The 26373-nt window shown below is 33.5% G+C and overlaps 1 protein-coding gene across 1 annotated transcript; it reads left to right on the forward strand.

The window, feature by feature from the left end:
* The first annotated feature begins 4853 nt into the window (after positions 1–4853).
* Positions 4854–25497, forward strand: LOC143431681 (trehalase-like). Its single transcript, XM_076908606.1, has 10 exons — positions 4854–4936; positions 13891–14007; positions 14243–14544; positions 18589–18767; positions 20404–20585; positions 21139–21385; positions 21827–22067; positions 23663–23862; positions 24547–24710; positions 24907–25497. Coding segments are annotated over exons 1-10 (1716 nt in total). The 3' UTR covers positions 24908–25497.
* The last annotated feature ends 876 nt before the right edge of the window (positions 25498–26373 follow it).

The following is a 26373-nucleotide window of genomic DNA, read 5'->3' on the forward strand; positions in this document are numbered from 1 at the left end:
ATCAGTGGCACTACAATAGTTCCAACAGATCCATATAACACGTGGACAACATTGGTTTTGGTGTAAATTACCAATTACAATAAAAACCAGGAAGAACCACCCCAATAACGTACTGTAAATGCAGTGTCCACCACGAATTTAAATACTTTCCACTGAAATCTTTGTTCAGTGGCACTGCAATAGTCTCATACGAGTCGTAGACAACATTAGTTTTGATGTAAATTAGCAATTACAAGAAGAACCGAGCAATTACAGGAGGAACCAAGGAGGGCACCCCATCAACATACTGTAAATGCACTATCCGTCACTGTTTCGATATTTTCCACTGCATTCTTTATTCTGTGGGACTGTAATGGATCCATATGATACATAGACAACATTGTTTTCGACGTGAATTGGCAATTACAAGAAATACCCTGCAGTGGGCCATCCCAACAACATACTGTAATGAGGTTTCTATCATGAATTTCGATATTTTCCATTGAAATCTTTGTTCAGTGGCACTACAATAGTTCCAACAGTTCCATGTAATACGTGGACAACATTGGTTTTGGTGTAAATTACCAATTACAATAAGAACCAAGAAGAACCACCCCAATAACGTACTGTAAATGCAGTATCCACCACGAATTTAAACATTTTCCACTGAAATCTTTGTTCAATGGCACTGCAATAGTTCTAATACTTCCATGTAACGCGTGAACAACATTAGTTTCAACGTGAATTAGCAATTAGAAGAAGAACCATGCCAATTACCAGAAAAATGCAGGTATGCCACCCCAATAACATACTGTAAATGCAGTATCCACCACGAATTTTGATATTTTCCACTGAAATCTTTGTTCAGTGGCACTACAATAGCTCTAATGCTTCCATATAACGCGTGAACATCATTACTTTCAACATGAATGACCAATTACAACAAGAACCAAGAAAAATGCCATCCCAATAGCACACTGCAAATGCAGTATTCGTCACTGCCTCGCCATTTTCCACAGAAATCTTTCTTCACTATCATCCTCTCGTTACAGTAACTTTATTATTACCCGCCTGGCATGATTAATTACCCACGAATAACTGCAAACTCACTTTCCTCCTGCAGAATGAAGCTGCCAGCAATGAATCGCCAATTCCTGCTGGCAGTATCGACGATTTTATTAATGACTCGATCACGCGTCCCATTCAGACTTTTCCACCAACCACGTTCGAAGTCGTTTCAGCATTTTGTGACAAAGAAACGAGCACAATCACGCGGTTCTTAATTTCTAATTGCAACTGGGACGCCAGTTTTAAGTCCAAGCGTCGACCACAAAAGAGAAACGCAATTGGCCAATTTCCTCGTCCCTTTTAAAACAGTAACAACCGACTTTGCTTTTCATTGTTTTTCACACTTAATTTCAGTGGCGTCAGCCATTTTTTTCAGAACCATTTGAAAACCAATGACTGAGAGAGACGCGTTCGAACGATGTATTCCAACCAATAAATCACCTGACTCGCGTTTTTACGTAACCAACTCGAATTATCCTCGAGAAATAATCGAGAATCGATCCCAGAAATCCTCTGCCAGTCATTCTCGTCACAATGTTGCGATTTCGACGTCAATCGAACGCCCCAGGCGACTCGAAATGCAAATTTAAATTGCATTTCGATGCGTCTTTGTATTTAGGTGACATAACCTCAAATCGAGACACACTTTAAGTGCTCGCAGCAATAAAATAAAACCAGAACTGAATGTTTTTCGAATCGAAAATCAATTTTATTTGAAATAAAAAAAATATTTCTTGAGTGGACAGACAAATAATAAATAAACATTCTAAACTGGGCCAGCAATTAATGCAATCTAAACAGGAAAGTGATTAGTCGAGCTACGTGAGCTGATAAAACGCTGAGAATGTCCTCGATAAATATCTATTTATGATTGCGCAATCGCAGAGAATTTCAAAAAAATCGAACGTCGAACGCGCCTGGAATTCGTTGCAAATCGATTAATTTTTTTCTGGTCGATTCAAATGGCTTTGATCTGCGTAAAAATGGAATTTGAGGGATTCTTGACCTAAATTTGAGTATTTTTGAACGCGTTTTATCGCTCGCGCGGACGTGTCGAGACTATTTGAATTTCGCGCGCTGCGATTTGAACGTTCACCGTGATTTGAGGAAACGATAAACGAGTTTTGAAGCCATCGCGTGTTTCACCAGCTGAATTATGTAAAGAAGAAGTATATTTGAGTGCGTTTCGAGTCGTTGATCAATTTTAAACGTTGTCGTTGGCGATTTTGCCAGCACGATTTAATAATTGCCCGTTTTGAACGATGTGTTTAGTTTAAGGGGGACAAGGTGAGTTGTTATCGAGTGTTTCTGATATTTTTGTCGTGAAAATAGCGAAGATAAATGTGTTTATGTGCTTTGTAGAATTATTCGAACTTTTATTTTGTTTTGTGAATTTAAAATTGAGAAATGAATTTTTTATTGTAAATTAGATGAGTAATTTTGGGATATTGTGAATGGTAATTGTTTGAATCTGTTGTGACTTAAAGCTTTTACTCGTGAATTATATTTATTTCAAATAAAATTGATTTTAAATTAGAAAAACTTTCAGTTTCTCTGGTTTTATTTTAAGAAATTTTGACTGTGCATAGAAAATTAATTTCTAATATTTAATCTTCACTTTTCCAATTTTTCAATTATTTAAAAAAAAGAAAATTAATTACTGTGCTTAATTATATTGCAATTATTAAGCAAAATTTTGTTAATTAATAGAAAATAAAATAAGTGTAATTGCTTAAAAATATTGCAATTATTAATCAAAATTCTGTTAATTGGTAGAAAATAAAATAAGAGTAAGTGCTTAAGAAAATTGCAATTATTAATTAATAGAAAATAAAATAGGAAACGATTCGACAAGTAGACTTTCTGGCTCGCGTAGTTTTTCAAATTTGGAGCAGAGAATTCGCAAGAAAAAGCCGCGTCCGCGTTAAATAAATACACTTAAATACGATTTCTCCAGCGTCCTTATTGCGACATCCGGTGCATCCGCGTCGCGACATTGCGCGAGATGCTCTGAATTATTCATTTAAACATATTTCCATAAAGAGTAAACGCGACGAGTCGCGGAACGACTGCTCTCGCAGGGGCAGTTTATTTAAATTGAGCAAATTGCGGCTTCGACGATATTCCACGAGAAATGGACACGTTTCGAGGAATTAAAGTTTAAGCCGCGTGTGAGAATGCTTGCAGGGTCTTTCCTCTGCTTTTTGTCGACTACAAAGACGCTATAATCAGTAATTAATTGTATATTGATCATTTTTTAGTTAAACTGACTGTATAGCATTTTTTTGTTGACCTTTTTAGTAAAAAAATGGTGACCAAAAGGTAGATTTAAGTCTCAATACAATAAAATAAATACCAAAGTAAATGACCAATTGAATGAACATAGTTGACTATTAAGTCCATGTAATTAAAAAATAATTGTATGCGACAAATATCAAGTATAAAGGTGCAATAATTAGTAATTAATTCCATACTGACCATTAACTAACTGTACAGAATTTTTCTATTGACCTTTTGCTAAAAAAGTGGCCAGCAAAGGTAGGTTTAAGGCCCAATGGAAAGTAGAATAAATTAAAAAATAATGACCAATTAATTCAACAGAGTTAACCATTTAACTCAAACCATAGAACACTTCCTGAGGATCCATTTAAAAAAATACCAACCAAAAAACTAGATTTAATTTCCATTAAAAACTACAATAAAATAAAAAAAAATCAATACCCAATTACACTTTCCTGTTGACAATTTTGCCAAAAAACCACCAACCAAAAACAAAATTAAAATACCACTAAAAACAATCCACCAACCCAAAGACAACCCACCAACCAAAAGTCTAGATTTAATTCCCATTAAAAACTACAATAAATTTAAAAAAAAAACAATGCCCAATTACTTCACCAGATTCAACCAAAAAGCAAAATTAAATCCCACTAAAAACAATTCCAAACCAAGAACCCAATACCCAATTAATTCACCAGAGTTGACCAATTTTGCCAAAAAATCACCAACCAAAAGACTAGATTTAAATCCCACTAAAAACAATCCTAAACCTAAAACTCAAAGCACAAAATTAATTCTCCGGACCATTTTGCCAAAAAACCGCCAACCAAAAGACCAGATTTAATTCCCAATAAGAACTACAATAAACTAAAAAAAAACCACTGCCAAATTACATCTTTCTGTTGACAATTTTGCCAAAAAACCAGCAACCAAAAAACAAAATTAAAATCCCACTAAAAACAGTCCAAAACCAAGAACTAATTCACCAAATTGGCCCCTTTTTCTCAACTCGAAGCCCACTTCCGGTGTCCCCACCCCACCCACACCCAACCTCCCCCTCTCACACCCCCTGAAAACCCCTCTCACAGTAAAACCTTGCACTCACCCACGAAAAAACGTTCTCCTCAACAGACGTCATCGCTCGTATTCCTAAAACCTGATCTGGCGTCACGACTGGCGTTCCTAAAATCACTTGAATCGCCAGGGGAGTGTCTTCACAGTCGACCAATGAGAACACAGCTGTTATCAGCCGCGAGGCTCGTATAAAACCGGTCGCGAGTCTCGTCCGCGTCGCACAAAGGGATTCGAGAGCGAGATTCCTTGGTGGACGTTTTTTTCGAACGCTCGACAGGCGAAAAGAAGGCCAATAAGCCTGCGAGCGCGCATGCGCGGACGTTCGTAACTCGCGCGCCGCGAATCAGTCGGCTGCGATTCGTCCGCGAACGCGGTTCAGCTCGTCCCGAGGAGGCTTTTCGCGCGTCCCCAGGGCTCATTTAGGAGAGCACGCGATGGCAGGTGCACGTCTGATGGTCGTTGCAGTGGCTCTGCTCGCCTTGACCGGCGCTGCTTCCATCGAACGCGCCACTTTCAAGGCCATGGACTGCGATAGGTGAGTGAAAGGGAAAACGACGCGCCAGCCGCGCGTTTGGGTCACTGTTATGTTATCGGGGTTTCCGTTCTGGGAAACTGTGCCTGCTTGCTGCTTAGCCATTTAAATGGTACAACGATCTGAGTGAAGTTCAATTACAATTTAAAGTTGATACACGGTTCTCGTTTGGTTATTCAAATAACACACCAATTCGTACTGCGCCTCTTCCTTCCTTCTATTAATTTCCATAAAACAAACTGACCATTTTTATTTTTGTCGCTATTGATTATTGTAATGGTACTGATTTTTCATTTGGTTATTGGTTACGATGAATGGTTCTTGTTTGGTACTTTAAATTTAAATTACACACCAACCAGTCGGATATCTAACTGTCTGTCGATTTAGAATGGATCATTGGTTTTGTACTTTTTGTACCTGCTGCTTTTTGCTGTAATTAATATAAGAAACTAAACTTACCATTTTTTTTTGGTAGTGACTACTGTAAGTTGAGAAATGAGTTATTGTTTGGTACTTTAAATGACACACCAATTCGTATGAAATTATAATTTTTTTTTGTTTAGTATTGATTATTGGAAGTTGAGAAATTTCTTGTTTGGTACTTTAAATGTTATTCTGGTTTCTGTTATGGGAGACTGTGTCTTGCTGCTGCGATTGGTTATTTAAATGGCACGACGATCTGAGTGAAGTTTTATTGCTTCTTGATTTAGAATGAATATTGCTTTCGTACTGTGCTTCTTTTGCTTTCATTAATTGATGTAAACCAAACTGACCATTTTCATTTTTTTTTTTTTAGTATTGATTTTTGTAAGTTGATAAATGGTTCTTGTTTGGTACTTTAAGTGACACACAATGATGGTAATTTGTTTACCATGGAAGATTGAACCATCTTGTTGTACTTTTTTAGCAAAAATGATTATCTTTTTGGACAATTAATATTTACTTAGCTTCTAGTAGAAGTTTCACAAATTTTTTATAAACATTCTCGTCATTTATATTTAAATACCCATCACTTAATTTGTTTATCATGAAAAATTGAACTTTCTTGACGTACCTTTTTAAAGAAAATAATTATGTTTTTTGACAATTGGTGTTTACTCAACTTCAAGTAGGAGCTTCGCATATTTTTTAAACATGGTGATAATTTTTATATTATTTATTATTATTTAAATATACATAAATATAAATTATTTAAAAATTCTTTGCTACTCGTGCAATATTCGTGCAGAAAATTCAAATTTACTATGGTAAATTATGATATAATATGGTAATAATAATCTAGTAATTTTAATATAATATAATGTATTTTAATAATAATATAGCAATTTTACTGAAGCTAAATTCAAATTTATTATTGCAAATTTTATGGTATAATATAGCAATTTTGCTGAAGTTTAATTCAAATTTATTATAGTAAATTATGATGTAATATAGTAATTTTAATATAATATATTTTAATAATAATATAGAAATTTTGCTGAAGTTCAATTCAAATTTATTATAGCAAATAATGACATAGTATAGTAATTTTGCTGAAGTTCAATTCAAATTTATTATAGTAAATTTTGATATAATATTATATATTTAATTTAATATAATATATTTTAATGCAGTAATTTTAATAATAATAAAGTAATTCTACTAAAGATAGTACTTCACTAAATTAGTGCTTTTAGGTCAAGTTAACCAACTTTCAAGATAGATATGGCACAGTAGAATAAAAAAAAAAGCTTCCAAAACGAGTACAACAAGCGAATCGTAAACAAACAGTAGGAAACTGGTATCTGTCTGATTGTTCTCAGAGTTGCAATTAATTGCGCGAGATAACGACTTGTACAGGAAGTGGCAATTTATTCTGAAACTCGACTGAACAGCAAAATCGCAAAAACGAACATTTCTATCGCAAAATTATTGTTTTTTCTTCAATTCTAAAATTTTGAATTCCTCAGAAATTAATTTAAAATTCAATTTTTAAATAGTTTATAACAGCACAAATTTTTTTGACGTTCTTCGAGTTTTTGAAAAGCTGATAAAATAATTTTAGCCCAAAATCGTTGCTTTTTCTCGACTCTGGAATGTTGAATTTCTAAATGATTAACTCGATTCTACTTAAACGCTTCCTGCATTCTTACGAAACGGCGTTATCGCTTTTTCTTCGTTCATCGACAACCGTAAGTTCATCAAAGGTTTCTCAGACTTTTTTCCCGCAATTCTCTGCTGATAACTCGCGTTTCGATGCAGAACAGAATATTCTTATCGAAAATACTGCGCATCGATTTTAATTCTTCGAATTGAGAGGGGAGTGGAGATTTATTTGTTTGAAATTCGCGTTCACCAACCCTTCGCTAGAATATTTGCTCTGTTGAGAGTAAGAAAGGGGCGTAAAAGAAGGTTTCTCTCTTCAGAATCTTACGTGGAGCAATCTCGCGTTACGAAATGGGTTTTTCTGAAGGAGAAATGGTTCTCGAGTGAAGGGTTCGAGCGTCGCCAAGCACGAACAAGAATAAAGTTACGATGGTTAATTAAAAATTAATATTATTATAATTTATATCTTTAAAAATTAATTATAAATTCCCCAATAAATATATTTTATATTCTAAGATACAACAATTCTCAAATAAATTATATATTAATTTTATATAAAATTATATTAATTAATGTTATATAAAAATTCAAATAAATGATGTGTTATATATAAATACACAAAAGAATTAAATATGAATATAATATCGTTGAAACAACTCAGTCTTCTTATCAAAAGAAATGAAACTCCGCTCGATAAGGCTATCAACAACGATAGAACAGCCTTGCAGAACATTACATTATGCCAGTTCCCATGGAACAGTCGATTGTCGAATCAGCTGGCTACGTCCACACTGAGAAAATTCGAGGTTACGTAACACACGATTTGCTTGATTGGAGGTTGCGTAAATCAAATGGATTTTCTTGATTAAAACGAAGACGATAGCTATTTTATACTTCAACAATTATCATCACTGCTGTGATCAGAATTATTGTCTCTATTTTATATAATATTTCCAGTTATTTAAAATTTTTTAACTCACTTTTGAAAAATGTTTGCTTGCATCAGATGACGATGGATTTAAATTTTTATACGAGCACTATAATTATTGTCTCTATTTTATAAAATATTTCCAATAATTTAAAATTCCTTGACTCACTTTTTAAAAAATATTTGCTTGCATCAAATGATGGACTTAAATTTTTTTAAAAATACTATAGCTATTTTATACTTCAACAATTGTAATTACTGCTGCAATTATAATTATTGTCCATATTTTGTAAAATATTTCCAATAATTTAAAATTCTTAAACTCATTTTTAAAAAATATTTACTTACATTAAATGATGGACTTAAATTTTTTTAAAAATACTATAGCTATTTTATACTTCAACAATTGTAATTACTGCTGCAATTATAATTATTGTCCATGTTTTATAAAATATTTCCAATAATTTAAAATTTCTTGACTCACCTTTTAAAAAATATTTGCTTACACCAAATGATGGACTTAAATTTTTATTTTTTACTTCAACAACTGCTGCTATTTTATAAAATATTTTCAGTAATTTAAAATTCTTAAACTCATTTTTAAAAAATATTTGCTTACATCAAATGATGGACTTAAATTTTTATTTTATACTTCAACAACTGCTGCTATTTTATAAAATATTTTCAGTAATTTAAAATCCCTTGACTCACTTTTAAAAAATATTTGCTCACATCAATGATGGACTTAATATTTTTATCTCTTCTTTGTTATCGATCGTCGATAATGAAATATCTCGCAGAGATGAAGATATTAATTTTCTCTGAAGTGTTTGTTGCTCAAAACGAGTGCTGATGCGAGTTTGTAGAAAATGAAACGCGAGTTATCGCGTTAATTCTGAGACGTTCGCTGTTTATCGAGTTTATCAGCGACGCGACGCCATTAATCAATGCAACGAGGAAAGTTTAATAACGACCAGAATTTCCCTTTGCATAAACGGTTATAAATAATGCTCGTTTCCACGCTCCACTCTCGTTCATCATAATAATTCAGTTGATAAAGCACAGAAAATGTTTTGTAAATAAATAAAAAAAATTCGAAAGCAATTTGATTTTGTTCGTTGCAAAATTCGTCGATTTTGGTTTCTGGTCATCGTCAGAGATATCGTTTTCTTCGAATTAATGATTTTCGTGGATTTTTAGCTGGTATTTTTTTTTTTTTTTTTTTGGCTTTTGTGGATGTTGTTTTGGGTTTTTAGAATTTTGAAGTTTTGAAAATGGAATGGTGGAAACTGCTAAGCACTGAGCTTAGAATATCCAAAATGGCGAGCTGTTGTTCGCCACATCCATCTTGAAAGTTGGTTAACCTAATCTAAAACCACTTCAGCAAATTCAGCAAAAATTCAGCAAACTATTAACATTAAATTTATCTAAAAAATTCTATTACAATAATATAACAATTTACTGCACAGTAAATTTGAATTTCCCGCGCAAAACGTTGCACGCATACAATTTAATATCCTCATCGTCGCGACGAGCCATTTTCCCGAATTAAACGCGATTTCTACGAGCACTTCGATTAGAATCCGATCCGCGACGTTATCATTGGCCAGTTTGCCAGGATTTATGGGAAATCGACGAGACGCCATTCGTGCAGATCGTAAAATCGCCGTTTACGAGGATTTCACGTCAGATCGATGCGACCCTGGCTTTCATTAGACGCGACTCCATCGCGCGAAAGGAGAAAACAGTTTTTTCTGCGAATATTTTAGCCAACTTTCCTCTTTGCCTCCTTTTTTACCCTCGAAACTGCCTTATTTTTCCTCTGTCGAAAGTTCGAATGGTTATGTCGACTTCTCTTATCGGCAGTTTCTCCCAATTTGCATATGAGAATCGATAGTTTGGAGTAGTCGATGCTTCAGAAGAGTTTTTGGGTCTGTTTTTATTTTTTTTTTAAGATTGAAAACGCATGGATTTGTTTGTTAAAAAAAATTAATTAAGTTAAGTAAATGGCACAATTGATTAATTTGATTTTTAAAGGTTCTTCTTATATTTTTATTATTATTGCATTGAAATTTGGAAATCTTGCAGAGAAATTGAAAAATTTATGATCGAGAGCAGAAAAATTGAGAAAATTGTAATAGAGAGCAGAAAAGTTGAAAAATTTATGATAGAGAGCATAAAAATTGGGAAATTTGTAATAGAGAGTAGAAAAATTGGGAAATTTGTAACAGAGAGTAGAAAAATTGAAAAATTTGTAATAGAGAGTAGGAAAATTGAAAAATTACTATTGGTACTATTTCTTCTTCTATTTTTTATAATTATTGCATTGAAATTTGGAATCTTGCATTGCAATTTCTATTATTATTGCATCGATATTTCTTCTTTAATTTTCTGCTATCATTGCACTAAAATTTGGCCATTTCGCAGAGCAATTTCATTTCTCCCTCGCCCACGAGACTAAGACGCGAGTTTATCCAACGCTATGCCCACGACTGTATCGTAAAAGCGGCTGTTCTTTATATAACGGGTAACGATTCAGCTGGAGAAGAGAATTTACATCAATTACCGCTAGATGCGTCGCATAAATCACCCGCTATCTGAATGAATATGCATTACGTAACGCGATTCGTTGTACGCGAGCGAGTCGTTGGTCGATGGTGGGAGGTCGCCAATTTACCGACCGATAAATCTCTCGTCGTGTTTACAGGAGGCGAGCCTTACTTTCGCCGACACCTAATATCAATTTTAATGGAGATTCGAAGCATTCGAGACGCGCCACGAAACAATTTCTTCGCAGAAATGAAATATTTTTATATTAAATATTTTCTACTCAGAGTTTTCAAGGGAATATTTAATCTTAATGGTGCAATTTATGGTCCTTGTTGGTCTGAGAATTTTTTTTCTTTAATGGTACAATCTGTGGTCCTTCTTAATTTGAGAATATTTTTTTTTTTCAAGAAATAAATTGCAGAAAAATTCTTAACTGCTTCAAAATCTTCAATCTTGAAACAATAATGGCTTTGAATTTAATTTTCATTGCATTTGAGCTTCGAATTTTTTAAAATGCTGCAATTTGTGGTCCTTGTTAATTTAAAAATATTTTTTTTTAAAGAAACAGACAGAAATATTTTTATTAAAAATCTTCAATCTTGAGATAATAATAAGCCAGCTTTGAATCTTAAAAAATGGTACAACTTGTGATCCTTGTTGAGACAAGAATATTTTTTCTTTTTTTTTTTTTTTTTTTTTGAAAGAAACAAATTGCACAGAGGTATCTCAAGGTTTGATCACAGAGAGTCGTGTTGGTTCTCCTCGAGCAGAGCCAGGAAGTCGATGTAATAGGAATCTGGGAATCAGAGACGATCGAGCGAGATTCGCGGCAATTCCTCGAAATAGCCGCGTTCCAAAACGAAGGAACGTTCGAGAGGAACGTGATAAGGAGTTAGAAAATCTCTGAGACAAAATAGAAACCGCAGAAATCGAGTGGAACAGAAAAAAAAATTGCTTCGAACGACCAAAACAAATTTCAATGCAAATGTTATTAAAAAAATGCTATTTTATTATTTAAAAAGTGCTATTTTCTTTATTGTGCCATTTCTGATTGCAATAATTTCATAATTAATTTTTCTAACAAAAATAATTGTCAGCTGCTTTAAATTTCGATGTACAAATTTTTTTATTACTCAAATTTAATTTACGAGGCTCAAAAAAGGACGAAAATCGATGGATTGGTCCATAAAACTTGAAAATACTTCAAAGTGGAAAGTTCAAATTACTTTGATCAGAGATTTACTGCTCTTAAAGGGAATTTTGTGAACCCAAAGGGACGTTGGAACAAAATAATCGCAATTTCGATCTCTCAGGCGAGTTTTCAATTAATTTAATTAATCCAATTCGCAAGAAGCATCAGCGACCAACGTTCGAAAGTCTTAGCGCAGTTTGAGTAACTTTGGGAACGCTTGTTTGGTCGCAAAACTTCGAGTTGCGAAAGATCTGATCGCAAACACGGTGATCCACGCGAAAGTGGAAGAGCAGATTTCAGCTAAGACGCAAACCACGTATTTTCGTTCACTTTGGATGCGACCAAGTCTGTTGAACAAGAGATTGTTGGCAACGTTGCTCTCAAATCAGCTTTTTAATTAACTAAATCTGTGCAAAAACACAATTTTCAAAAGCAATAAACAATAGACAATTCATTTTGGTTTTTTAAATGGCTGAAAGACAGAATAAACAAATGCTAAGTGAACTTGCTCAGCTTTTTAATTGAATAAATTTGTGAAAACTGTGTTTCTATTAAAATACAATTTTTAAAAATCAATAAATACTGGATAATTCCATTTTACATTAAAAAAAAAATGATAATTTAATTTTATTTTCCATTTAAAAAAAATGACTGAAAGACAGTATAAATAAATATGTGAACTTGATCAACTTTTTAATTAACTAAATCTGTGCAAACTATCTTTCCATTAAAATACAATTTTTAAAAGCAGTGAATAATAAATACTTTATTTTATATTTTTCAAAAATTGCTGAAAGACAATATAAAAAAATGCTAAGTGAACTTGATCAGCTTTTTAATTAACTAAATCTGTGCAAAGAATGTTTCTATTAAAATACAATTTTTGAAAGCAATAAATAATAGATAATTCCTTCTTATATTTTTAAAAAATGGATCAACGACAGTATAAACAAATGCTAAGTGAACTTGCTCAGCTTTTTAATTAAATAAATTTGTGAAAACTGTGTTTCCATTGAAATACAATTTTCAATAGCAATAAATAATGGATAATTCCATTTTACATTAAAAAAAAAATGACTAAAAGAGGCAACGTAAACTAAATTTCTTTACTAGCCTTCTACAACGAATAAACTGACTTATCAATGAGAAAGAATAGTTCAATAGACTATAACTAATTAATAATATGATAAATCACATATTAAAGTACTAAAAGTTCAATGTTCGTTTAGATTAGAACGTTTTTTATTGACAAAACTCATCGACAACCGCAACGCTGCAAGTGCGAGCGAAGACTGCGCGTCGCGAGCCTCGCGGGTGGCGCCTGACCGCGCGCGCATGCGCGCGTTGGAAGCTGCGCGCGACGCTGCGAGCCAGCGCGAGCACTGCCGCTCGCGCAGTGTCCGCTCAGGCGTCTCAGAGGAAGGTTGTGCTTCTTCGAGCTCCAAAATTTTCGTTAAAAACATCATTTCTCTCATCTTCTGCACAAATATTTCGATTATTTTAGGTATTTATGATGCAATACACTGTTATTATTATTAAATTTACTATGTATAATTAATATTATTAGCTGTAGTTTGCAATTATTATTTTTAATGACCACTTCGAAGCATAAAATCTATAAAAATGGAACTGTAGAAGAGTTTAAAGCTAAATTTATGTAAATAAAAATGAGAGAAATGAATTTTGAAGATGGAAATTGGACTTAAATTAATCTTTAAATAGTGTTTTAAGCAAAAATAAATTAAAATAGCAGTTTTTTAAGTTGCAAATCGACTTGTTTGAACTTCTGAAACGATAATAAGAATGATCAGTTTAATGGATGTTTAATTATACCTACTATCTTTTTTTTTATTTTATAATTGTAATAATAATTAAATGGCATCCAAATAAATTTTAATCTTGTGCCTGCAAATGTTGAAACAATTTTGTATTCATGCGTGGATTGATTTAACGATCAGTTTAATGGAATTTGTGCAATCTGTGGCAGTTTATTCCTCGTCGAGTGACTTTTCGATGCAAAATCGGATTATTGGATAATCCGTTTTTGGAGTTGGTTGAATTGTATGTAACCAGATTATCGATTCGTGCTATATTTTATGGGATGCTTCTAATAAATTTGAAAAGACTCGCACGAGAGTTGAAAATAATTTGAATAATTTCAGTTAGATGAATAATTAAGATTTTTTTGTTATTTTGTTTCAGTGAAATTTATTGTACTGGAGAATTGCTGAAGACGATACAGCTTTCTGGGATCTACAGGGACAGCAAAACGTTTGTTGATCTTCATCAAATACACGACCCAGATGTGACTATTTCGAAGTAAGTTTGAGAACTTTTGTTTTTTTTATTTTTGTTGTATTGAAATTTGTTCTTTTGTTTTTTTACTTGTGTTGCATTGGAACTTCTCCTTCTATTTTTTTATTATTACTGCATTGAAAATTTGGAAAACTTACATAGCAATTTCTATTTCTATTTTTCGATTTTTATTGCATTAAAATTTGGAAATATTGCATTGCAATTTCTTCTGAACAATTCTTTCCCATTTAAATTCCAGTTTCGACAAGCTGATGAACGCGACAGACAACAAACCCAGCCAGAGTCAGCTGGTCCAGTTTGTAAACGAGAACTTCGTCTCCTCGAACGAGCTGGTGAATTGGACGCTGCCAGACTGGACGGACAGTCCCTCGATACTGAAACGAATCAGCGACTCGAAATTCCGCGAGTGGGCCAGATATCTGAATGCCATCTGGAAGGAGCTCGCCAGGAAAATAAGCAGCGACGTGGCGCAAAATCCAGAAAGGCACAGTCTGATTTACGTGGACAATGGGTTCATCGTTCCTGGCGGTCGATTTAAAGGTAAATTAATTTTTAACTTGGTTTGAGTTTTTTTCTTAAATCTAGATAATTTTCTCGTTCAATTTAAATAACTTTCTTCTTAAATCAAAATTGAAAAATTTGTAATAGAGAGTAGAAAAATTCAAAAATTTGTGACAGAGAGCAGAAAAATTGTTAAATTTCTAATAGAGAGCAGAAAAATTGCAAAATTTATGTTAGAGAGTAGAAAAATTGCAAAATTTATGACAGAGAGGAGAAAGATATTTAACAATATAATAATCTAATAGTGAGCAGTAATATTGAAAAATTTGTAATAGAGAGTAAACAAATGGAAAAATTTGTAACAGAGTGTAATAAAATTGAAAAATTTGTAACAGAGAGCTGGAATATTGGGAAATTTGAAATAGGGAGTTAAAAAATTGCAAAATTTATGTTAGACAGTAGAAAAATTGAAAAATTTATGACAGAGAGCAGAAAGATGTTTAACATTTTGATAATCTAATAGTGAGCATTAATATTGAAAAATTTGTAATAGAGAGTAAACAAATTGAAAAATTTGTAACAGAGAGTAAACAATTTGAAAAATTTGTAACAGGGAGCTGGAATATTGGGAAATTTGTAATAGAGAGTTAAAAAATTGGAAAATTTATGATCGAGAGTAGAAAAATTGCAAAATTTATGTTAGACAGTAGAAAAATTGAAAAATTTATGACAGAGAGCAGAAAGATGTTTAACATTTTGATAGTCTAATAGTGAGAAGTAATATTGAAAAATTTGTAATAGAGAGTAAACAAATTGAAAAATTTGTAACAGAGAGCTGGAATATTGGAAAATTTGTAATAGGGAGTTAAAAAATTGGAAAATTTATGATCGAGAGTAGAAAAATTGCAAAATTTATGTTAGAGAGTAGGAAAATTGAAAAATTTATGACAGAGAGCAGAAAGATGTTTAACATTTTGATAATCTAATAGTTAGCAGTAATATTGAAAAATTTGTAATAGAGAGTAAACAAATTGAAAAATTTGTAATAGGGAGTAAACAAATTGAAAAATTTGTAACAGAGAGCTGGAATATTGGGAAATTTGTAATAGAGAGTTAAAAAATTGGAAAATTTATGATCGAGAGTAGAAAAATTGCAAAATTTATGTTAGAGAGTAGGAAAATTAAAAAATTTATGACAGAGAGCAAAAAGATGTTTAACATTTTGATAATCTAATAGTTAGCAGTAATATTGAAAAATTTGTAATAGAGAGTAAACAAATTGAAAAATTTGTAACAGAGAGTAAACAAATTGAAAAATTTGTAACAGAGAGCTCGAATATTGGGAAATTTGTATTAGGGAGTTAAAAAATTGGAAAATTTATGATCGAGAGTAGAAAAATTGCAAAATTTATGTTAGAGAGTAGGAAAATTGAAAAATTTATGACAGAGAGCAGAAAGATGTTTAACATTTTGATAATGTAATAGTTAGCAGTAATATTGAAAAATTTGTAATAGAGAGTAAACAAATTGAAAAATTTGTAACAGAGGGCTGGAATAATGGGAAATATGTAATAGAGAGTTAAAAAATTGGAAAATTTATGATCGAGAGTAGAAAAATTGCAAAATTTATGTTAGAGAGTAGGAAAATTGAAAAATTTATGTTAGAGAGTAGGAAAATTAAAAAATTTATGTTAGAGAGTAGGAAAATTGAAAAATTTATGACAGAGAGCAGAAAGATGTTCAACATTTTGATAATCTAATAGTAAGCAGTAATATTGAAAAATTTGTAATAGAGAGTAAAGAAATTGAAAAATTTGTAATACAGAGCTGAAATATTGGGAAATTTGTAATAGGGAGTTAAAAAATTGAAAAATTTATGTTAGAGAGTAGAAAAATTGAAAAATTTATGACAGAGGGTAAAAAGATGTTTAACATTTTAATAATCTAATAGTGAGCAGTAATATCGAAAAATTTGTAATAGAGAGTAAACAAATTGAAAAATTTGTAACAGAGAGCTGGAATATTGGGAAATTTGTAATAGGGAGTTAAAAAATTGGAAAATTTATGATAGAGAGTAGAAAAATTAAAAAATTTATGTTAGAGAGTAGGAAAATTGATAAATTTATGACAGAGGGTAGAAACATGTTTAACATTTTAATAATCTAATAGTGAGCAGTAATTTTGAAAAATTTGTAATAGAGAGTAAACAAATTGAAAAATTTGTAACAGAGAGTAATAAAATTGAAAAATTTGTAATAGAGAGCTGGAATATTGGGAAATATGTAATAGAGAGTTAAAAAATTGGAAAATTTATGATCGAGAGTAGAAAAATTGCAAAATTTATGTTGGAGAGTAGAAAAATTGAAAAATTTATGACAGAGAGCAGAAAGATGTTTAACATTTTGATAATCTAATAGTGAGCAGTAATATTGAAAAATTTGTAATAGAGAGTAAACAAATTGAAAAATTTGTAACAGAGAGTAAACAAATTGAAAAATTTGTAACAGAGAGCTGGAATATTGGGAAATTTGTAATAGAGAGTTAAAAAATTGGAAAATTTATGATCGAAAGTAGAAAAATTGCAAAATTTATGTTAGAGAGTAGTAAAATTGAAAAATTTATGACAGAGAGCAGAAAGATGTTTAACATTTTGATAATCTAATAGTTAGCAGTAATATTGAAAAATTTGTAATAGAGAGTAAACAAATTGAAAAATTTGTAACAGAGAGTAAACAAATTGAAAAATTTGTAACAGAGGGCTGGAATAATGGGAAATATGTAATAGAGAGTTAAAAAATTGGAAAATTTATGATCGAGAGTAGAAAAATTGCAAAATTTATGTTGGAGAGTAGGAAAATTGAAAAATTTATGTTAGAGAGTAGGAAAATTGAGAAATTTATGACAGAGGGTAGAAAGATGTTTAACATTTTAATAATCTAATAGTAAGCAGTAATATCGAAAAATTTGTAATAGAGAGTAAACAAATTGAAAAATTTGTAATAGAGAGTAAACAAATTGAAAAATTTGTAACAGAGAGCTGGAATATTGGGAAATTTGTAATAGGGAGTTAAAAAATTGGAAAATTTATGATAGAGAGTAGAAAAATTAAAAAATTTATGTTAGAGAGTAGGAAAATTGATAAATTTATGACAGAGGGTAGAAACATGTTTAACATTTTAATAATCTAATAGTGAGCAGTAATTTTGAAAAATTTGTAATAGAGAGTAAACAAATTGAAAAATTTGTAACAGAGAGTAATAAAATTGAAAAATTTGTAATAGAGAGCTGGAATATTGGGAAATATGTAATAGAGAGTTAAAAAATTGGAAAATTTATGATAGAGAGTAGAAAAATTAAAAAATTTATGTTAGAGAGTAGGAAAATTGATAAATTTATGACAGAGGGTAGAAACATGTTTAACATTTTAATAATCTAATAGTGAGCAGTAATTTTGAAAAATTTGTAATAGAGAGTAAACAAATTGAAAAATTTGTAACAGAGAGTAAACAAATTGAAAAATTTGTAATACAGAGCTGAAATATTGGGAAATTTGTAACAGGGAGTTAAAAAATTGGAAAATTTATGATAGAGAGGAGAAAAGTTGAAAAATTTAGAATTAAGGACAGAAAAATTGAGAAATTTGTAATATAGACCAGAAAAATTAGTAAATTTAAAATAATTTATTCCACTAAAATTTGCAAACCTTGCACTACAATTCCTTCTTCTATTTTTAATTATTACTGTATTGAAATTTGTAAATCTTGCATAGAATTTTCTTCTTTTATTTTTAGTTATTACTGCATTAATATTTATAAATCTTGCATTGCAATTTCTTCTTCTATTTTTCATTATCAATTGACTATGTATTTTGTAATAAAAATCACAAAGCAATTGTATTAATGTTATTTGAAATTAAAATAACAAATTTCTCTTATCCACATTTTTCTTTTTCTTTTTCTTTTATTAAAAACTTCTTCTTTCGTTTTAAACTTTTCTTTTTGCACTGAAATTTTTTCTACTTTTTTTTTATTTTATTATTGATGATTTTGTTTTTCCTTTTTTTCTTTTTTCCTTTTGCAACAGAGTTTTATTATTGGGACAGTTATTGGGTGATCGAAGGGCTGCTTTTATGCGACATGTATGAAACTGCCAAAGGGATGATTGACAATTTTGTGTACATGGTGGATAGATATGGGTTCGTGCCGAATGGTGGGAGGATTTATTACCTCATGAGGAGCCAGCCACCCCTGTTGCATCTTATGGTACGTTTTATGACTTTTCCTATTGATTTCATATATCATTTTCCTTTGCAAACATAGAAATAAATTTGTCGTGGCTCTGGGAGGGAGAAAGTGTTTGGGTTTTTAATTTTTTATTTTTCTTAAAGTGGAAAACTTGTGATGAAGAGCAGAAAAATTGGAAAATTTATGACATAGAGCTGAAAAATTGAAAAATTTGTAATAGAGAGCAGAAAAGTTGAAAAATTTGTAATAGAGAGCAGAAAAGTTGAAAAATTTGTAATAGAGAGCAGAAAAATTGAAAAATTTGTGATAGAGAGTAGAAAAATTGAAAAACTTGTCATAGAGAGCAGAAAAATTAGAAAATTTATGACATAGAGCAGATAAATTGGGAAATTTTTCTTCTTCTATTATTTTATTTTTATTGCATAAAAATTTCAAATCTCGCAAATTAAACAAAAAACAACCAAAACAAAATACAATCACACTAAACTAGCCTGAAAGAATTTTCATCACGGATTTAATCTCGTTTCGAAGATCTCGACTGATCCAAGGCCACGAAACTCTGTTCGAAGCCCAAAGCATTAAGTTCGAAGGAAAGTTGGGCGATAAACGAGAAGCAGCGCAAACTAATAAGCGAGAATTACGACAGGAAGTTTGACGAGCCGCTGCTGAGACGTGGGGGGCGGTGTCTTTCTAATAATCGCGTTAATTACAATGTCAATTACAATTTCATTGGTCGCACGTATGCTCGTGTCAGTTCTCCAATTCCATCGGGATATATTCCGTCGAGGTTGGAGCCAGTTGACCCTGACACGCGATGGCGTGTGCTGAGGAAGTTGGGGGCGTTGCTGTCGATTAAGTTGGATTTCATTCAAAATTAGAAATTGAAGAAATTTTAAAGAATTTAATTTGTTTCAGAGAGAATTATGGTGCTGAATAATAATATAGGATTTTTCAGAATTTATTTTAAAAATAGTGGAGTAGTATTTAAAAATCTATTCACCACTCTTGCCACACCCCTGACAATCAACGAAAATTCCCTCCCACCAACCGCTTTATTGATTTTCCATCTCTCATCATCCTAGAAACATCTAATTCCATTTTTATAAAGTCTACGAGAAACTCTCGACTGCTCTCCAGAGAGCAACATTTGAATTGCAACGCGCGACTTCAAGTCTGCTTTACATTTCCGTTAAATAAGCGTCGCCTTTCACGAGAAAAGAGAAAAATCGCTGTCGACGGTCCCGTTTGAATAAAGCAAGGAGGCCATCGCAGTTCTGGTGCTCGTTGCCATGTAAATTCCTGGCTTTCACGTCAGACGACGTCCTCCAAAATTCACTGAGAGTCTTCTGCAGCTCGCAGTCACCTCTTTTTCGAATCACAGAGCAGTGCATCCTCCTAGAGCAGTAAACTCCTTATTGCACAACACTTTGCAATGTCTACAGCCTACAGTAAAGAGCATTAGAGCCTATAATTCCTATTTTTAACTTTGTGTAACATTTATTTGACATTGGATTAGGTTGAAAGCACCAAAGAATGCCTTTTTCGCAATCAGATCAAAGAATGCAGCTTGGAGAACGCTATGCCGCGGATATAGTAGTTAGCAACTGCTCTTTAGCTGTCCAATATGTCTGCACGTGCCTATTCTATTCGACAGGTCTCCAAGTACCTGGATTTCACCAGGGACTACAATTACCTTCGCAGGATCATTCCTATGCTGGACAAGGAGTTCGCGTTCTGGCAGCAGAGGAGGATGATCAATGTCAGGAAGAACGGGAGGATGTACAAGATGGGACATTATATTGTGGACAGTCCTAGGCCTCGACCAGAGAGCTACAAGTATGATCTTCTTTATTTAATAGCAATTTTTTGGGTAGAGTTTGAGAAGTCAAACTTTGCACATGTATTTATCAATGTTCTAAGATCGTACAGTTAAATTTTTGAGAGATTAAGATGGCTATCGTAAAAGTTATTCGATATTTTCTATGATACATTAAAAGGGTAATGTTATACTGTTCCAAAGCAACAAGTATGATCTTCTTTATTTAATAGTAATTTTTGGGGACGACCCTGACTTTCCAAATTTCGCACATATATTTCTCCATGTTTTAGCATTGTTCAGTCCAATTTTTGAGAGATAATGGTGGCTATTCTAAAAGTTACTCAATATTTTCTACAATACAATAAAGAAAATGCTGTCATACTGCTCTTAAGCACTTTTGCCTTCAACAAACACATATATCCTCATTCTAACATTACAATAATCAACTACTAATGTTCCTTAAAAACAAGAAACCTAATAACACCCCAAAATCCCCTTATTCCACCCCCTTCACCAATTTTTCACTACCCCAACATACATTAATCGACATATCCCTCGTTCAATTCTCAGAGAAGACTACAATATGGCTCAGAACTTGGACCCAGGCTCGCAGGACTTCTTCTACAACAACATAAAGGCTGGCGCAGAAAGTGGCTGGGACTTCTCCAACAGGTGGTGCATTGGCGACAAAAAAGATGGAATGCTCAGCCTGCTGAACATTTCCACCCAGCACATCGTTCCAGTCGACCTGAACGCGATTCTGCAACAAAACGCGCGGCTCCTCAGCGAATTTCACACCCTGCTGGGCAACAATTGGGTGAGTTGCGGAACGCTCGACGACAGACAGTCGAAGTCGAACCCTGTTCAACAGCGTGCGATCGTCTCAATTCGTTAATTGGCTGGCCAAACAGTGGCTGATCGATCGTGTAACACGATGGAACGCTCCAACGGGAATTGCTGGGCTCTCCAGCTGTGTGCTTTCCAGAGGGAATAATAACGATGTTGTAACACGATTTTACAGGGGATTATGGAATTATTGCATCGATCGTTTCTTAAGCAAATTTCTGCAATTTACTCTCTCTCTCTAATTCAATAAGAACTTCTTCTAATTTCAAATTTAAATGCTTCGATGAATGCATTTGTGCATTTCACTTTTTAGCTTTTACGTAAATGAGTGTTTAAAGAGTTTGAGTGTAATGAAATAGAAATTGTGAAGTGTTCAATGGTTTTTTTTTTTGGTTTTGTTGGAATCTTTCAGAAGTCTCAGTATTATGCGAAGGTGGCTGGACAGCTGCAAACAGCGATTGATAGTGTTTTGTGGAACGAAGAGGTGGGGATATGGCTCGATTATGATATGAAGAACCAGAAGTCGAGGAATATGTTTTATCCTTCTAATTTGGCGCCATTGTACACTAGGAGTTACCAGCGTCATCGACGTGAACAGTACGCGCTTTCTGCTGTTAAGTATCTGGTTTCGCAGAATATCGACAGCTTTTTTGGTGAGTCTCACAATAATAAATTTTGTAATAATAAATCTTAAAAATATATCATAACGAATTTTAAAGATATATAAAAATAAATCTTAAATATCTTAAATATCTTATAATAATAATAATAATAATAAAAATGAAAAAAGGAGCTTTTAAAAAAAGAAAAATCTTGTGATTTAGTTTCGTGGCTCAATAATGATTATTTAAATCATGTCCAAAAAAAACCAATCAATATTCATATACTACAAAGGTATTTCAGTTTCACAGTTCAAGAACAATGTATTTTAATCTACAGGGTGTCCAAAATAAAACACCATGAATTTTTATAAACTACAGGGAACACACTGTATATAGATTATCGTTTCAATGCGAAGAATTCTTTGAGCTCGAAAAAAAATTAAGTTGTTCGCATCTCAAACGATTCCTCTTTTTTAACTAAAACCTTTTCAGACAGTGCAGTGTATTCAACGTATCGATTTATTTCTTTTTCACCACCCTGTGCACACAGACGAGGGTACAAAAGAGAAGGTGCTTCTAAAGAATTTGATATCTGCGAAGGTTATTCCTATGAAAATGCAATCGAATGGAATCGTGATAAGAGACGAATGCTATTCTTCTTTATACACGAAATAAGAAGCTTTTTGTTACTCGAAGAGCGCAGTATCGACAATGGTCATCCTGGTTCCTCTATAAAGCAATATAAAATATGAAATAATAGCGTAAAACAGATCTCAGATTGCAATGCAGAATATGCTCCACGTGGAACTTCATTTTCCACTAAATAGAATAATTAAATTTTTCCAGAAACTCTGCGTCCCACGCGAGACTGCACTTTGCATTTTCAGTTCCGTTTTTAACGTGGATCGACTGTCGATTCCACCGTTTCCACGTTCCATTCGTTCGTCAGTTAGCAAAGCGGACTTGGAAGCTCGTTTTTCTCGAAAAACGTGACCTCAAGCGAAAAAACATCCCTCTGTTCTCTATTTTTCGTTTTTTTTTTTTATTCAGTTCTACCCGCACAATCGTCCCTCGGTTTTATCACTCGCTCGAACACGCTTCTGCGGGGTCAGAGATAAAAGATGTATCACTGGTGAATAATTAAAAACGTTTAATTAAATAAGTCTCGAAAATTGTTTGCTGCTATTACGTCGAGCTAATTAACCGACACTGAGCAGGGAATATTAAATATAAAAATTATGGTAAATTGCAGAAGATACTTTGTGACTTCTGAAATAAGTTAATTAAATTACAAAAATTATTTTACCATTGGTGATCAATATTTTGGCCTAAATTAATTTTTGCTTTGTTTTTTCTGTTGTTCGATTGAGTTACAAAAATTATTCTGACATTGGTGATCAATATTTTGATGTAAAATAATTTTTGTTTCATTTTTCTGTTGTTTGGTTGAGTTATAAAAATTATTTTGGCATTGGTAATTAATATTTTGATGTAAAATAATTTTTTTTTTGTTTTTTCTGTTGTTTCATTGGGTTATAAAAATTATTTTGGCATTGGTGGCCAATATTTTGATGTAAATTAATTTTTTTTTTGTTTTTTTTCTGGTGTTTATTGTTAATTAAAATCGATTTGTTCTTGTTTTTTAGGAGGAACGCCAACGTCCTTGAACCACACTGGAGAGCAATGGGATTTCCCCAATGCATGGCCACCATTGCAGTCGTTTATAGTGATGGGTCTCCACTGGACTGGAGTTAAAGAAGCGATGGAAGTTGGTCGAGAATTGGCGACCAGATGGCTCAGTGCTAATTATCTTGGCTATGTGGAAACTGGACAAATGTTTGAAAAGGTTAGCTCAAAAACATCAAAAAATTATGGTTGACCAATAAAAATTCTTAGTAAATTTTTTTGGAGAACGACCCCAATTTTTTATTATGCTGTCTCTTCTTTTTGTGTCGAGATTTGTTCTTCTTCTCCGTCTGCAATGCCTTATTGCTCTTCTTTCTTGACTGTTTCTTCTTCTACTTCATCTTCTTTGTCGTTTGCTTCGTACTTTTCAATAATTTCTTCTTCTTTCTCGTCTGCAACTACTTCTTCTTCGTTCTTCTCACCTGCAAATACTTCTTCTTCATGTTCTTTCTCGTCTGCGCCGTCTTTTCCCTGTTCTTCCTCGTCTGCATCGTCTTCTTCTAATTCTTCACCTTTTGCAAAGTCTCATTTACCTTCTGCAACGTCTTCTTCCTCTTCTTTCTCGTCTGCAACGTCTTCTTCTTCTTCTTCAGTCTCGTTTTCAACCTGTTCATCCTCTTCCTCGACCTTTCTTACCCCTCAAACCCATCGCTGACGACTTCGAACACGACACAACTGAAACTCGTGGCCATCGCAAGTAACGCGCAAACATCGCCAGCCCCAAAAGAAGAAAAGTTAACAAGTGCCAGCTTCGTCGCGTGCCTTAATTAACCAAGGCGACGGCGATCGCCTTTGAGAAACAAGAACTCCTGATTACCCGCTGTAATTAGCGTTTTAATTGCAGTACGACTCGGTCGTGCCTGGTCTTGGCGGCGGTGGAGGGGAATACACAGTTCAAACTGGCTTCGGATGGACCAACGGCGTCGTCTTCGAGTTCCTAAACGCATTCTCGAACGTCAGCCTCTGGGACGTCGACTATGACACCAACAACAACGTGACGAGACAATAGTGAGTCGAATTAATTGTATTTTGGAACGATTTATTAACCTATTGGGTCGTTTAAGTAGAAAACAACCAAAGTTTCACGTTTTTGGCAAAGTTTTTTGCTGTAAAAGAGCCTAATTCAACCAATTTCTACCATAAATCGGTTACATTTTACCTTTCCTAATTGCATAATAACCAAAAGCTAATTTTGAAATTAAAGATGGCGGTTTCAGGCACCACTGGCGCACCCTCCAACGAATCTAGTCTACCACGGGAAACAGGGCAGCGTTTTCGAGAACCCACCGTTCCCTCGACGCGAGTGAGGCACTTCTTCTCCTGAACCACGCGCCATTAATCACGTCTGCATCGATGATGGCTGAAATACTTCGCGAAGAGGAGCACAGGCGATGGATTTTCACGCGAAACGTTTGTACATTAACCCCTAACTTTATCGCGAAAGTAGTTATTAGTACTTATTAGCTGAGAGCAGTGAAATTTGCTCGCAGAGCAAACCCAATAGCGACTAACCATCTAAAGGAGCGGCACAAAATGGCGATTCCAGCGTCTCGCGTGCACGAAGTAGCCCAAAAATTGTGCAGCTCGTCAGTATTGTAATTTAAGTGAAGAAGATCGCGTTCGAAACGAAATTCGAGCCTGCGAGTGTCTTCCTCTGAGAGATGGCGCTGGCGCTGACTTTGTGCTTCTGACTCTGACCAAGAAGACGCGTTTTGTGTTCAGATTTGGCTATTGTAATCGTGTTTTTTCGTGTGAATCGTTCGAAATAAAGAGACAGACACGTCTGCAATGAAATAATCGCATCCATTTGCATGAAACACCCACGTAGTTGCTGTGAGGCACTTGCTCTGACTTTGTGCTTCTTACTCTGACCAAGAAGACGCGTTTTGTGTACAGATTTGGCTATTGTAATCGTGTTTTTTCGTGTGAATCGTTTGAAATGAAGAGACAGACACGTATGCAATGAAAAATTGCATTAATTTGCATGAAACACTAATTTAATTGCAGTTTGGTCGACCCCAATAGCGCCTGGTCACTGCAAAACGCTGCTGACTCGTCGTAAATTCGCTCAACAGCACTTTGCGAAACGTTCAACGGGATTTTATCGTGTCGTGAAGGGAATGGAATGAAATGCGCCATTGATTTCGATTCGATTACCCTGTATGAGCGTTCATGCTCCACCAAACACGAGTGCGTTCGCTTACTCTTGCAGAAAGCAGTAAATGGGTGATGAAAAATGGTGGAAATGTCGCGAGCACGCTTGTTAATCTTCTCATTGATCTCTCGACTTAATCAGAGACCAATTAAATTTTAAAAAACGATCAGATTTTTCGAAATTTTCTGCTTAAAACGAGTTTACAACTCTGTGTTGCTATTTTTCTTCAACGTTTCTTCACTTTGAAAAACATTAAATCGATTTAGTAGCAAGTACCATGTCAATAAGATACAAACTAGTGTTTTTTAATTCAAGATTTGGCAGAAACGAAGTTGCAGTGACTTTGCAATGAACGAGGTTAAATTTGGATCGTCGCGTCACGGATTAAGATGGGTGACCACTCGATTCAAAACGTTTTTCCGCCATTTTCGCGCCACAATTATTGACACACCAGGTATATAACACTTTAGCATGGTCGTGTTAATTATTCGAAGCTCGTTAAAATTGTTTCAGTCA

Source organism: Xylocopa sonorina, unplaced genomic scaffold (genome assembly GCF_050948175.1).
Source record: "Xylocopa sonorina isolate GNS202 unplaced genomic scaffold, iyXylSono1_principal scaffold0014, whole genome shotgun sequence".
Classification (NCBI taxonomy): Eukaryota; Metazoa; Arthropoda; class Insecta; order Hymenoptera; family Apidae; genus Xylocopa; species Xylocopa sonorina.